The sequence below is a fragment of the Pan paniscus genome, chromosome 21 (assembly GCF_029289425.2).
Source record: "Pan paniscus chromosome 21, NHGRI_mPanPan1-v2.0_pri, whole genome shotgun sequence".
Classification (NCBI taxonomy): Eukaryota; Metazoa; Chordata; class Mammalia; order Primates; family Hominidae; genus Pan; species Pan paniscus.
In genome coordinates this window covers 13,891,964-13,906,913 of record NC_073270.2, presented here as the reverse complement: position 1 = coordinate 13,906,913, position 14,950 = coordinate 13,891,964, and the positions used below count along the sequence as shown (strand labels likewise).

At 39.3% G+C, this 14,950-nt stretch overlaps 1 protein-coding gene across 2 annotated transcripts in view; it reads right to left on the bottom strand.

Moving 5' to 3' along the window:
• The window catches only part of SPTLC3 (serine palmitoyltransferase long chain base subunit 3), a 159,238-nt gene extending 146,702 nt beyond the window's left edge, over positions 1–12,536 (bottom strand). The window contains exons 1-2 of one of the 2 annotated variants that reach the window (XM_034947071.3): positions 12,397–12,536; positions 12,085–12,268 (exon numbers count right to left, since the gene is read on the bottom strand). In XM_034947071.3, the coding sequence (XP_034802962.1) occupies positions 12,085–12,201 (117 nt within the window). In that variant the 5' untranslated portion in view covers positions 12,202–12,268; positions 12,397–12,536. Of the gene's footprint in view, positions 1–12,084 lie in introns of both variants that reach the window. The other variant, XM_003810576.6, reaches the window with a different exon arrangement.
• Positions 12,537–14,950: the final 2,414 nt, after the last annotated feature.

Below are 14,950 nucleotides of genomic sequence, written 5' to 3'. Positions count from 1 at the left end.
CTTTGAGAAAGAGAGAGTGATTATTTTTCACTAATGCTGCAGACAGGTCAAGTAAAATGAAGATTGAGAAGTCATCATGGGATGAAGGATTTCAAGGGTTTATGGCTGTCATTTATTGAACATCTACTATATGCTGGGCATCGTACTGATTAGTCTTATGATAGCAGTAGAGAAGAAAGAGGTGACTGCAGGCTAATGTTAATAGATAATAATCATTTATTGAGTATCTACTGTATGCCTGATAGTTATTGGGAGTCTTACATATGCTATCTCATTTATTCTTTACCATAGCCTCATAAAGAATGGATCAGAGACATAAAGTTACCTTCCTAATATGGCCCAATTAGTAAGTGGCAGAACCGAGATTCAAACCCAGTTACATCTGATATCAAAGCTAGTGGTCTTTCTACTATCATTCCTCCTTAAGGAGTTCACATTTTCCTGGGACATCCTAAGGGGTGCGGGAGTGCGAAAAGCTACCACATAAACATCTTTCTGCGGAGTTCAGTTTTCTTCAAAGTTTTAAAAGAGTATATAAAAATAGTTTTACAGCAAAATAAATATTAATATATTATGTAATAAAATGCAAACTTCTAATATAAATGGCAAAATATAGAGAAAGGGTCTCACTCTGTTGCCTAGGCTGGAGTGCAGTGGAGCAATCACAGCTCACTGTAACCTTGAATTACTGGGCTCAAGTGGTCCTCCCACTTCAACCTCCTGGGATAGCTAAGGCTACAGATGCATGCCACCACGTCCAGCTAATTAATTTTCTTTTTTTTCTTTTTTTCTTTTTCTTTTAAGAAATGGGGTCTTGCCATGTTTCCCAGACTGGTTTCAAACTCCTAGTCTCAACTGACCCTCCTTCCTTGTCCTCCAAAAGCTTTAGAACTATAGGCACGAGCCACCACACCCACCCTCTAATCCAATTTTTAAATAAATGTCTAACACACATGGGGCTTGCTGCCTGAATCACTTTGTGTTATGTGTGATATTCTCTTTTTTGGTGGATCAATTTGTGAATCCTTTACCCTGTCTTCTCTGGAACAGTTGATTTGCTGTTTTTTTCTAGTTGGATTGTAAGTGCAGAAATAGCCTAGTTTTATACAAAATTTCAGAGCCAAAGTTTCTAATCTGGGGATCTGAGGAAGTCAGGGAATACACACATTCTCTATGTAAAAAATTTTGCAGTTATGGACATATTAATTTTCATTAGAAAGTATATAACAGCTTCTCAAAGGAATCCTTGAACTCCAAAAGACTCACAACCACAAGACAGACAAATAAGAGCTGTGTATAACCCATAGGTAAGAGAATAATTAAGACTTGCACATAGCCTTTTGCTTGGGAAACTTTTGAAGGTCCAGTTAGATCAGATTTAGAGAACAATCTTGGTGACTAGACTTCATGAATACATCACCTGACGAAGGTTTGTGCACCACTGCCTATGAAATCTGAGAGATGTGGTTTGGTCAATAAATATCACCAGGTCTCTAACACTTTGATGAACACTTTGGGACTTAATATTTTAGATTTGGGTTAGTCAAGGAAATCTAGTGTATGTAGCTGGTCATAAGAGTTCCTCAGACCTGCAGAGTCTAGGGTAATTGTTAATATATCAACTCAGGAAAGTGAAGGTGGAAGACTCATCTATCACTTTTTGAAATATAAAGTAAATTAAATCGAGGCGAGCCAAATTCTCTGAGCCATTTTTCCTAAACAAATGAGAAAATAGCACTCTACTTAGGACTTTTTAGCCTATTTCCTACACTCTGTTTGCCTATAGTTTAGAGGTTACAAATTGGTGTTTGTTAGCAGTGTTTTCTTTAAATCCACAGGATTTGAATTTTTAAAAATTAGATGCCAACATTTAGAAATCATGAGACCTCCTTTCCTCAATTTGGATTTCCAGCTTCTTTTAAAAGTTGGAAAAACTATCAAGATGGAGCCTGTTCTGTCTCATGGAAACACCAGGCCTTGTACATTTAAATCCATTCTTACCATCTCCTACTGTCCTACACAAGGCCCTGCTAGCTCCTCTACGCGTTTGCAATCTGAAACTCCGCTGGGCTCAGATGATCTTCAATGTGTCAAAACTCTTCAGGAGAGCAGGATTCAGATGGCACTGTGATAGATAGATGAAGTAGATTGTGGAGGATAATTTTGAGTATTTCTCTGAGCTATGCTTGTAGTGTTTTTCTCCCAAAATAGTTAATTTGAACTCCAAATCACCGGAAAATATTTCTAATATGGTGGCAGTAGATCTTTCTGTCGTAAATTTATAGATTGTAATACCTTAGAATTCCAGTAAAACTACATTAGTACAGGCCAACTGAGACAAAGGTAGCCATATTTACTAAAAACATTAAATATATTTCAAAATCAGCATAGTTGACTTCTTGCAATTAATTAGGTTAATATCAATTTACCTCAACAGTGAGAGAAAATTTTTCCAGGAAGCTTTAACCAATAGATAAAATTAATTTGTAATTGGCAGATATTAAAAATACTTAAAATATGTTAATTAAGCCAATGAAACACCTGAGCACACACACTTTATTGAGTCAACTATTTCTTCATAGACAATGTAATAAATTACAGACCTCCTAAGGGTTAATAATTACACTTCAGATTTGGCAATTTTCAAATGGGTGTGCTTTTGCATTGGTTTAGGTTCATTGTGTTTGGCTTTTACAGCCGGACACTCATCTCTGGTTAAGGGCTTAAGCATACAGTCCTTATGCCAAACAAAACACAAATTTATAACTTATGAAAATGTGTCTTTGCCAATGATTAATAGCAAATTCATGGTCAAAGCAAACTCTTTAAATGTAAATATAAATGCAAGCATTGAAAATGGTTCTGAGATTGCACAATGACTTTTCTAGTCATTTTAAGGAAATATAATATCCATGTATTCAGTTTTTATTGCTGCTTAATAAGCCACCAGCAAACTTAAAACAGCAATTATTTATTTGCTCAAGAATTTTTAATATGGGCAGAGCCCAACAGGGACAGCTGGTCTATGATCCATGAAGTATCAATTGGAGCAAACACACCCTGGGGCTGGAGGATTCACTTCCAAGATACATCACTCACACAGTTTAGAAGTTGGTAGGGCCGGGCGCGGTGGCTCACGCCTGTAATCCCAGCACTTTGGGAGGCCGAGGCGGGTGGATCACGAGGTCAGGAGATCGAGACCATCCTGGCTAACACGGTGAAACCCCGTCTCTACTAAAAATACAAAAAATTAGCCGGGCGTGGTAGCGGGCGCCTGTAGTCCCAGCTACTCGGGAGGCTGAGGCAGGAGAATGGCGTGAACCCGGGAGGCGGAGCTTGCAGTGAGCCGGGATCGTGCCACTGCACTCCAGCCTGGGCGACAGAGCGAGACTCCGTCTCAAAAAAAAAAAAAAAAAAAAAAAAAAAAAAGAAGTTGGTAGTGCATCTCAGCTAGAAACAGAGCAAGGATACTTGGTTTCTCTCCTTGAACTTCTTCTTGGGCTGCTTGGGCTTCCTTAAAGCATGGTGGCTGGATTCCAAGAATGGGCACTCTACAAGGACTGGGTTCAAGCTGCAAGTCTTCTTGTAACTGACTCTCAGGAGTCCCAGATTGTCCCTTCCATCACGTTTTTGGTCAAGTAAGTCATTAGGTCTAGCCCAGGTTCAAGTGGATTAGAATTAGATTCTACCTCTCAATGGGAAATACTCCAAAGAATTTGTAACTATCTTTCATCGGCTGCAGGAGTGTCCAATCTTTTGGCTTTCCAGGGCCACATTGGAAGAAGAATTGTCTTGAGCCACACATAAAATACACTAACACTAATGATAGCTGATAAGCTAAAAAAAATCACAAAAAAGATCTCATAATGTTTTAAGAAAGTTTATGAATCTGTGTTGGTCTGCATTCAAAGATGTCCTGGGCCAAATGCAGCCTGCAGGCCACATGTCGACAAGCTTGATCTATTGCATCATGTCTAAGATATCAGTATTGCCAGAAAATATTGTACTAAGTGAAGTTTCTATTCAGGGAGGCCATGTACTCTTGAAAAAAGCTCCTGAAAGCCAGACTATCTCTCAAGCTCTGACTGGGGCTAAGTGTGAGTCCACATGACTCAGAGTCACATGAGGTCAATTTTCTTTAGCTTAGAGTTGTTCAAAGTGAGGCATGGAGGTGACAGGTTCACTAATGTGGTATGTCTCTGAGTGAATAACATTGCCTATTGAAAGCACAGATATATGACAGTTTGGTGTCATTTGTGATAAGCTAAAATTTTTATTAAGAATGAAAAATCAGGAAAACAAAACCACTCACCATTCTTTTAACTCACACTGACTCTGCCCTTTAAGGCTGTGTCCGCTGGCCCCTTCTCTCTGGAAGTGGGTATGAATCCCATGCCTAACATTATCTTGTGTTTACAGGGGAAGCGTGGACTAAAGGATAAGAACTTAGGTTCTAGGATTGAACAAACTTGGTTTCCATACCTGGTTTTGATACTTATAAGTTGGTGACCTTGGTTGAGTTACTAAAGCTTTCTGTTTCCTCACCTATAAAATGAGTCCAAAAATAATACCTCATAGGAATGTTGTGAGATGATGAACATAAAGCACTGGGAATGCCTAGCACTTTGAAGAACTCAAGACACATTAAAGATTATTATAATTATTATGTTCTTGATTACCTCCCAAAGATTTAACTATAGGCCAACGTGCATTAGCTATTGGAGCTTGATGTCTTTCAATATCTTTAGTCACAGTGAAAGCATAAGCACCTTTCTTTTTAAAAGTATATTATTGATACCTTAGACAACTGGTATTATGTTCAGTTGTTAAATAAATGTCTCTAAGCCTATTATCATAGAAAGTAGATAATATCATGGGTTCTTCGACAATTGTTGAAGTAAGAAGTTAGGATAAGGTAGATAGCCTAGAGTTTATGTCCCAGTTTTGCTCTAGCTGTGTGACCTTGGGGTAAGTTATTTATGTTTTCAGAGCATCAGTTTCCTCATCTGTATGAATGTGGCTAATAATATCCACTTTGCATTACTGCTATAAGAATTCAATGAGGCAAATTACATAGAAGGACCTGGCATGTAGCACCCACCAATAATTGATTTATTAGCTTTACCATTATCATTATTAAACTGATCAAAATAATTAGATTATTCAAACTAAGTTTCAATTTGACTTTGCACTTAATGCACACAAACTGAGAAAATGGACTTTTCTTTCTTTTCTCATGGAAACTGATTCTAGCATATTCCTTTCCTTCCCTTTCCTGACTTCTCTTCCCTTCTTTCTCTTCCTTTCCTTACCTTTTGTATTTCAAATTGTATTTCCCTCATCATAGCTTTTGTCCATTCTTTTCTTTCTGGTGTTTGGCCTCTTTTTGTATTCATTTCTAAAAGTTGTTTATATAATCAGAAAATTGCATTTTATTATATAAATTGTAAACATTTTCCTGGTCTGTAATTTGCCTTTTGGTTATTTCACCGTGTTATTCTTGTTTTGTTTTTGCCATGCAGAAATAAATATTTGATTTTTATGTAGTCAGATTGTTGACCTCCTGTTTTATGGCTCCTGGGTATTATATCATAGTTATAAAGACTTTTCCCATGTAAATATTATTTTAAAATTGATATTTTCTTATACTTTAATAGATTAACAATTACCTATAATATTTATCTATCTGTTCATGTACTAATAGGAAACCATTCTAATTCTTTTGGTGCACAACATGATTTACTAGTTGGTAGTGCTAGTCACCCTCATTATTATTATTTATCATAGTCTTTCCAATTATTCTTGCTTATTAATTTTCCACATAAACTTCAATGTCATTTGTCTGGCTCAAAAATATGTTGATTTATTTACTGGATTTACACAGAAACTGATAGGTTAACTTAGGCAGAATTAATGCATTTTTCATCCTGAGTCTTCCTCTACATGTGTTGTATGCCTTTCCACTTATTTTCAGTTGCCTTTCATGTCCCTCAGTAGCATTTTCATACTCCCTTCCAATTGATTTTCATTTTATTTAAATCTATTTCCAGGTCCTTCATGTTTCTGGTGCTATTGTAAAGGAGTTTTTACTTCAGTCATGCTTTCCAATTGATTTTTATGCATTACCCTTTATGATGCTTCTTGCCATATTAAGTTTTAGTTTTTTTATATAGTTAAAATTTGCTAAGCTGTTCATGGTTTCTGGTTTTTCATCTTGCTTGAGTGCAAAGGGAACAAATTATGGCAATAATATTTACCCTTGATATATCCCTTTCCTCCTTTGCCAAACACAGTGGGTAAGCTCTGTTTATGTTGCTTAACAGCATAATCCTGTCTTGCATGATGATTAGCCCATTAGATCAGGGCTAATTCATAAACCATGCTCTAAGAGTCACCATAAATAAAGCTTACACAGTTTGGGAGAAACCGTATCTGATCATGCTAATTCCCTTCTCAAACCTCCATCACTTGCACATATAAATGGTTATAAAAGACACTCTTGGTGCATCCAGACCTTCTTCCATTCTGGTGATTTCTTACTGCAAGCACCTGTAGCTCAGCTTGAGGGCTTTCTCTGCCATAGGAGTGTGCTCAGCCCATGTGTGGAAAGTCTACAAGTGCTGAGCATCCCTCAACTGATTATGGACCGGAATTGGTTGACATTTATCTTTTTTTTTTTTTAATTTAGACAGCTTTGAGATGTGTTGTACGCCATCTCCCAGATGTCCCCGACAAGTCTCAGTCCCAGTTGCCAACAATGGTAACTTGTTCATGAGCGTATCGGCTTTCTTCCTTTCTGTGCTTCACTTCACTATTTTTCCTCTGTGCTTCCTGGGTTCACCTCCCTAATAAATTTCTTGCACTCAAATCTTTATCTCTGGGTCTGTTTCTTGGGGAATGTAAACTAAGACAAAGGCATTTTACAATCTTTTCCCACCTGGTTCTCTCCATTAAGCATCCTGAACCTCCTACCATGAACTCATCTTTCATTGGCCAAAGGCATAATGCTCTGATATTTTATATCCTTCTAACAGCCTTTCCCTCTGCTGGAATGCCTTTCTATGCCTGTACAACTGGCTACTCTGCTTTCAAGACTTGGGTCAAATGCCTGTCTGAAGCAAGTTGTCTTCCCAGCCTAGGTCAGATACACATTCTTCTGTGTTCCCATGCAAGGTCCATATATTTCTATTGTGGTGGACTATTTCCAAAGATGGTCACAATAATCTCTCCAATCCCTTACAACCTTTTTCAATGTGACTTTGCAGCTTCTCTCATGAAAAAAGCAGCATCTGTTTCTCCTCCCCTTGCATCTCAGCTGGACTATGACTGGCTTTGTCTACAGAATGTAGCAGAAATGTCCCTAGGACATAAAAGAGGTCTTGTAGTTTCTATTTTTACTCTCTTAGAAGCCAGTCATCCTGTAAAAAAGCCTGGGCTACTCTGCAGAATAATGAGACCACATGCAGAGGGTGTCCTGGTGAAGTAGACACAAGGTGCTTTGGACAACAGCTGGTACCAAGGTCTGGGACATGTGAATGGGGTCATCTTGGATGCTCAGGCAAGTTGATCTGTAGCAAACACCATGTGGAGCAGAGAAGGGCAATCCCTAGCAGCCCCTGCCTGAATCATGAACAATCCAATAGTTGTTGTTTCAAGCTATTGGGTTTTGGACTGGCTGTTACATAGGAATAGATAACTGTAACATTTGCTATAGTACTTACCATTAAATATTATAATTGCTTGTCTTTCTCATTTATACTGTGAGCTATTTATAAATGGAGGGAGAATATTTTCATCTTAATGACTGCAGCACCTGACACACAAGAATGCTTTATAAATGATGAGCTCATGAAAAACTGCGGATTCCTTAAGGAGTTCATGGAGAAGCCTTGCCACATTGGGGATTGTTTTAAGGAAATAGGAGCCAAGAAACAAAGGCATTAGAAAATGAACACCAAAGACAAGACTAAGATGAAGATTCAGAGCAGTTGAAAGGGATTTCCAAAACTTTTAGTTTATGAATTCTCCTAGTAATTGGCGAGAATATTGACCTCTATTTCAATCAGGGGGTAGCCTAGGTGAGCCCCACAGACACAGGTACTTACCACGGCTGTCAGGCAGCTACCACTGTTTGCAATTAAACTATCAATCAGTCATTGCTCTTATTCTCTAGAAGAAGTTTATACAACAGCAAAGAGTAGCTCTACCAGGATATTGCAGACTTCAAGAGGATATAGAAAGGTGGGGAGAATAGAAGTTCAGCTTAAATGGTTCTAAAACTGGAAATGATTTCCATAATAATGTGGCTTAATCCTTTCTCTTCTTCCAGCATCTGCTGAGCACCACCTCAGCCACAGCACTGCTTCTCACTGTCTGCGATGAAGGCTCACTGAATTGAGAAAAGTCTCTCAAAAGTCACATGACCTATTGTGCCTCACAGCTTCCTGGAATGCTTCATCACCTTTCTTATGCCCTTTACTAGCAACTCCTACATTCATCTCTGGAGTTCCTTTCCTGTCTTTTCCTCATTTGCCCCTCAGGAATAAGCTCCCTATTTTTTCTGCAATTATAATGTCTCAAGGTTCAATTTGAGTCTTCCCTGCTCTGAGAAGCTGTCACTGACCACCCCAACTTGTGATTTCCTAGAACATACTGAAAAAGGAACTGGCTTTGGAGCAACTTGGATTTGGGCTCAAATCCTGGCCATGCTGATTGTGATTCTTCAGAAGTTCCTTAGTGATTTATCTTTCCCCATCTGTATAATGGACAGTATACTACCACTTCATGGGGCTGTTTTGAAGGTACAGGAGATGCCTGCCTGAAGTGCTTAGCCCTTCCTGATACATAGCAGAATATTGATATTTATTATTATTTTTGCTCTTCTCCAACTTCTAGTACTAGTATCTATACCACTCATTTGTACTCAAGTTATGTCTGCTTTATGGCAGCTCTTGTCCTTGCACTAGCATTTAACTTTGATGTGATTATTTTAATGTTGATATAAGCTTTCTCCTAACAGATAAATTGTAAACTTCTTATTTATCTTTATAGGTCCTAAGAATAACAGATGCTTAATAAGTATTGGTGAAAAAAAAGCAACCACCTGTTAGGGCTCATAACCTATACCTGGTAATATTACAACATTCAGGTCAAGAACTCAATAAACCTTGAATTAGAGTAACTCTAATCCCCAAACATTTTTGTTTTCCAGGAAAGGGATGATTAGGAAAACTTTACAATTTTTTTTTCATCCTGCAGGTTTAGTTTAAGAGAAGAAAATTCAGACTCTATCCTCTTAAGAAACTACTTCTGGGAAAATGCAATGGAGACACAAGGTCCACCTTCCTAGGTTTTGGTTTTCCAAATAAAAGTTTATGGTCAGGTCAAAAATAATTGCTGGGAATTAAAAAGCAATTATGTGGATAATAGTTGCAAAGTAATTATATAGAATTAAGTAAGGAATAGGAAATTCCTATTCATTAGGAAGAATTTTAATTCAATAAAAATTATAAGAAATATCAAGTTTATAGATTAAGACTTTAAGCACCCATCTGTCTGTAGTGTGGATATGCTCATGAAGAGGGAGAACAAATCCTCTAGTATGATAGTGTCCTGTTACAAGTAAAAGGTAGGAGGCCATGTTGGGAATAAACAAATAAATGGACTTAGTCAGTGATGAAAACCAGTTTTTGTGCATTCTCAGGACATATGAGGTTTAAGGAAAAAAAAAAAAAAAAACAGGAAAAATAGGCTCCATAAAAGCTCCAGAAAGGAACTCTAGAAGGTTTCTAAGAATGGAAAGGCTCTGGTCCTTGCCAGCCTTGAGACTGGGGCAGCAAGCCTGCTGCAAGCTGGAGCAGGGATGGCAGCCTACGCTGGACCAGGGGGAAGGAGGACTCATGAGCACCGCCTAATAGTAATTTTCATATGTTTGTTATGCCAGGGAACCCTTTGTCAACAGAATCTTGTAGGGTCCCCTAATGTATAAAAGAGATAACTGTGTTGCTGTGTGGTTGCAAATAAGTGGGAAGAGAAAGGGTGGGAGGATCGTTGGAGGGGCTGGTAGGATCTTAGATGCTGCAGCAGAAGACGTTAGGCCAGGCAGAACATGTTTGGGAGACCAGCAGCCTAGGATTCTGTAAGCCTTTGCAGACTGCTTCTATCCACAGGCAAGGCTTTTGGTCTAGGCCTAGTTTGTTAAAGGGTCCCAAGGATCAAAACTGGTGGCAAAGGAACTTGAGAGTAAAGACAACTTCGTTCCCATCATGGAGGGGACAATAAGCCCTCGTTTGCCCTATTACACTATGATCTCAGCCGGGTTTTTTTTGTTCGTTTGTTTTTCTGAAAAATATTTTTTAAGCCATAATTGAGGCTCTCAATGAAAGCCAATTGTAGCTTAGTGACACCTAAATATGTCTGAGACAAGAGGCTCTGGATGGCCCTTCAGGAAGGCAACAGCAGCCCTGATGTTTTCGACCATTCTTAGGGAAGCCTCAGTGTCCAAGGATATTTACAGTCTTGCAGCTGCACTTCATAATGAACCTTTAGAATCCTGGGTTTTATCCTTACTTAGGAGTGGTTGTAACTGTTTAAGTTTCTAATCTCATACCTCGAATGTGATTATAAAACCAAGATAAAATAAATAAAAGGGAGAAAAGTTAAGAAGGAATCTCTTCCCAGATGAGATCCCTCAGGGTCAGAATAATCACAAGGGTAAGTAGATGAATAGCTTGTGAGTTACAGGCATTCCAGAGGCAAGGATCGTCTTGAGTAGTGGCCTGAATTGATATTTAGTGATGCATAAGTGGTGGATATTACTGCAATTTCCTTCATACAACTGACAGGAGTTGAGCACCTTCTCTTCACATTGCTCCAGGTTTCAGATCCTCAGGTGGGACAGGCCAGTTCTGAGGTTTCTGATAGACACCTCCCAGGGTTGGACAGTGCCTTTTGTTAAGAGGGGAATGCTTTTGGGGACCACAGCCTGTTTACACACAACTCAGGCTCCAGAGCTCCTTTGGCCTCTTCCAATTGCACACACGAATGTAATTCACTGAGAGGAGGACTGGCCCCAGCCAGACCCACCTGTCCTGTGATCTTAGAACAATCTGCCTTTCCTGTGGGTGGATACTTGCTCTCTGGATGATCAAATGATGGAAGATTGCATGGGGCTCCCTGTGCCACTTCTCTTTCCAAACAGGAGGCTACCTGTTTGACTACTTGGGCTTGCTCCTCAGGCAGATGAGCTCACTTCTGCTGCTCAGAGCAGAGTGACACGGGGTGTCCTGTGGGGAGTGGGGAACTGCCTTACATAAGGACCTCACAGACCCAGGCTCTCTCTTAAAACAAGCTGACAACTTTCCTCGAGTTCCTCCTGCCTAGTACATTCTGCAAACATCCCGGTGCAATAACAGTAAAAAAAAAAAAAGTGTCAAGTTGGAAAATACAAGTTTGTTTTAAAGAAGCTGTTCTGTTTTCTGAGTGCAGTGTGTCACAATGAGCCCTGCTTTCTGAAGTGTTTTGGAAAAGAATGTCTGTGACGTCACATTTCAAAGAAATACTGTGGCCTCAAATCAAGTAGTGAGCTAAAACAATGCTCCACTACACACCAATAATAACTCGCCTTTCAAACAGAGATGCATTTCTCATGGACCTGGGAAGAATGCCATCTCCACCACATAATGTCAGCAAAATGTACTTTCACTTCCTCTTTTTCTTCTGAAGCATGACGGTTGTAGCAGGTCTCTTGGACGAAAATATATGCAAAGAGTTGGAACTTTCTTAATTCTTCCCTCCCCACAAAATGCTTGAGACAAAAGTCTAGTAGGTACATTTGTATTTTAGGGAGCCTAAAGCTGTGTGAGTCTGTGTGTATCCTCTTTTGCATACAGAAGACATTTTCTCCTTAATCCACACCTAAACTTTTTGGTAGCCAAGCACTTTCTATTAACAGAATCAACAGTCAAAACATGTAAAAACACTTCAGAAGATGAACTCTAAGTTAGGACAGCCTCAAATATCTTCACAGAGAAATATTGAAACGTTCAGGTAATTCAGAGAAGAGTAGGGGAGAGTGCCTCTTACCTGGGCTTCCTTCACTATTCCATTCTTTGTGCAGTTTCTGCTTTGTGAGCCATTGCTCTGTTTCTTGTGATTGTGAAGTTTCCCATTGCAAACAGCACCACCTCCAGGGTTAGCCATGGGTGTGAAGTGACAGAGCCCGGGACAGGTTTTCCTTCAGAGGTCTCTGCAGGCTTTAGTTTTCAGTCTGTGAGGGGATGGGATAAAGCTCTTTGGGGCTGAGCCCTTAAAGGAATCTTACCAATCAGGCTTTTCCAGAAGAAGAGCAACAGCCTATCTTTTTGTCAGATCGTTGAAACTATAACAAATGGTTACCTTTATACTTCTCAACTCCAGTCAAAATGTGAACTCCATGGCAACAAACCTGCTTCCAAAACTGTAAAGGAGATTGTCCATGCTGGCTCCTTCTGGGGACTGAGGGAACCTGGGGACTGAACAACCCAGTGGCAAAGTGTGAGGAGGCGGGCTGGGAGGTGGAGAGTCTTTTAAAGACACACACACACAGCACACTCACAGTGTCTTCTAAGTAACTGAGTTCTGAGTTAACCTCTTTTTCCCACCCCCTCTCTCCTGCATGTAATTGTGGTTTTTGGTTGTAAACCAAGCACAAAAGTTAATATTTCTTTTTGCTATAAAATAACATTCAGAGGTGGTTGCCACGGGCTGGAGGGATGAGGCAAAGGGAAGTTATTGTTTAATGGGTACAGAGTTTGAGCTGGAGCAGATGAAAAAGGTATAGTGATGGATCAGTGCACAACAATGTGAATGTACTTAAACTAAACTGTACACTTAAAAATGATTAGAATGGTAAGTTTCATGTGATGTATACATTTCCATAATTTACAAATGATTTGAAAAGATTTTTAAAAACCCAATATTCAAAACCAACCTATGTTAAAATCAGTACTATAATAAGGGGGTACCAATCCATCAAGAATTCCAGTAAGACAGATGTTGAGGAGACAGAATATTTGATGACTGCGTTATCTTTATCTCGTGACCTTTGGGGAGGTATTTACCCACTTTATGCCTCAGTTTTTCCATCTATAAAATATCTGCTGAGGTAGAACAAAAATCATGCTGTAGCTTGGGTTTGTTACTGACGCAGGTGTGAGGTGGTTGATGACTGCAGGGTCCCAGTCCAGAAACACATCTGGTTTACTCACTAACTCTTATTCTCTCAATGCATGAATGTTCAAGGCTTTGTTTCTTCCTACCATCATCAAATGGCATGGTGACATGATTTGCTGGAGAGTCATTACAACCTGTTGAGTCTTCCCAAGTCCACCCTTGTGGTTTTCCTGAGTCGAGACTTCTTTAGCATCAGACTCTAAGAAAAGAAACCAATTTATTGGGGCAGTAGACAAAAACAAACAATCAAACACACACACACAAACAAAAAGACAGAAATGGCCCCTGTTTCCAGAGCCTCATGTCCTGTAACTCAGCTCCCTTGGACAGGGTTCAGTTCTACTCCAGATTAATGTAGCTTTTGGAGGTGGACATGCTAATGCTTCTCCTAACTATGACTTGCATATGAGGGTACCTGCCTTTACCATCCCAAGGAATGCTGGAGGAATAAGATAAGGCCTGAGGCCAAGGGAAAAGACGGAGTTAATACCAAGTGTGTTCAGCCCAGTTTGTGTCTCAAGTTCAAAAATTTTATCGCATTTCTCTCAACCTTTATCATCAAAGTAGAAGTAGATTTTCACTGGTCTCTCCCTTCCATGGCTGTTTCACTGGGATTTGGGGGCTAAACTCTTGTAGGTTTATTTTCTTCTAAGATTTAGGAAATGGAGAGATGAAGAGGTAGAGGGGAGCACTATTGTTGGCCCAACTGCCTCACATTGCTTAGAAGACAAGTTGAAGAGAGGGCATTATTTTCCCTGAGCTCTATTGCTCTGTGCAAAGCATTGTTTAATAAAGATTTTGAGATAAAACTTTTTAAACATTAGATGTCTCTTTTCTTTCTTCTTTTCTTCTTCTCCATCTCTTTCCTCTTTTCACATTTGTCCTTTTCCCTTTCCTCCCCCACCCTCCTCTTCTTTTTCTTCTTCTTTTTCAAATTTTCTTTTTACAAGGGACAAAATGTATATATAAAATAAATCTTAAAACACAGCTGAATTCTGCTTTCTCCTTTTCCTTCCCCTAATTGCAATTGCTAAGGTTAGGTAATCACACATAGATTTCTGAGAAATATCTACTATGTGCTGTCACTCTTGAAACTTTTCTATTTTACTTACCGTATTGGAATGTGTGCATTGTTGTGTGTACAAAATTATATTAACACACCAACCATTTGGCATCAGGCACTGCTGGTATGTATAGTCAGTGGTGACTCATTGCTTCATACCATCTCCAGTTAAAATAAGCGAAGAGTTCTGTTGAAGTCAGTGGTAGGTTTAGGTTTAAGGTTTGGAGCAATACTAAAACACAGACTAAATACTGAGCAAGATTTGGCATCTCTGAACAACTAAATACATTTTGGATCAACTAGTAACCTCAGAAAATGTTTGAATAAGTACTCTGTATTTGCTGAGTCCTTGGTTGTCACAAGGAATAAAACATACACAGTCTCCACCTTCACAGAACTAAGACTCAGCAGTACCCACATGCCTTCTACTTAGGATATCTTACTATTAAAGGTAGAAATAAATCTTCCCACTAGTACATTAAAGGCAAAGATAAAATTAGCAATGGCCTTGTGGTGTTCTCCAAAGTAATGGTTTTGCCCAGATGCCAGATTCTCAGCTCCTCTCTTAATGAAGCAGCCAAAAAGGGAGATAACAGAATGAGGATAGGCAAGAAAGGGAAGGACAGAGGCTTGGCAATGTGTTGTGAAAACGCTCTTGGAACAACTTGGGGATAG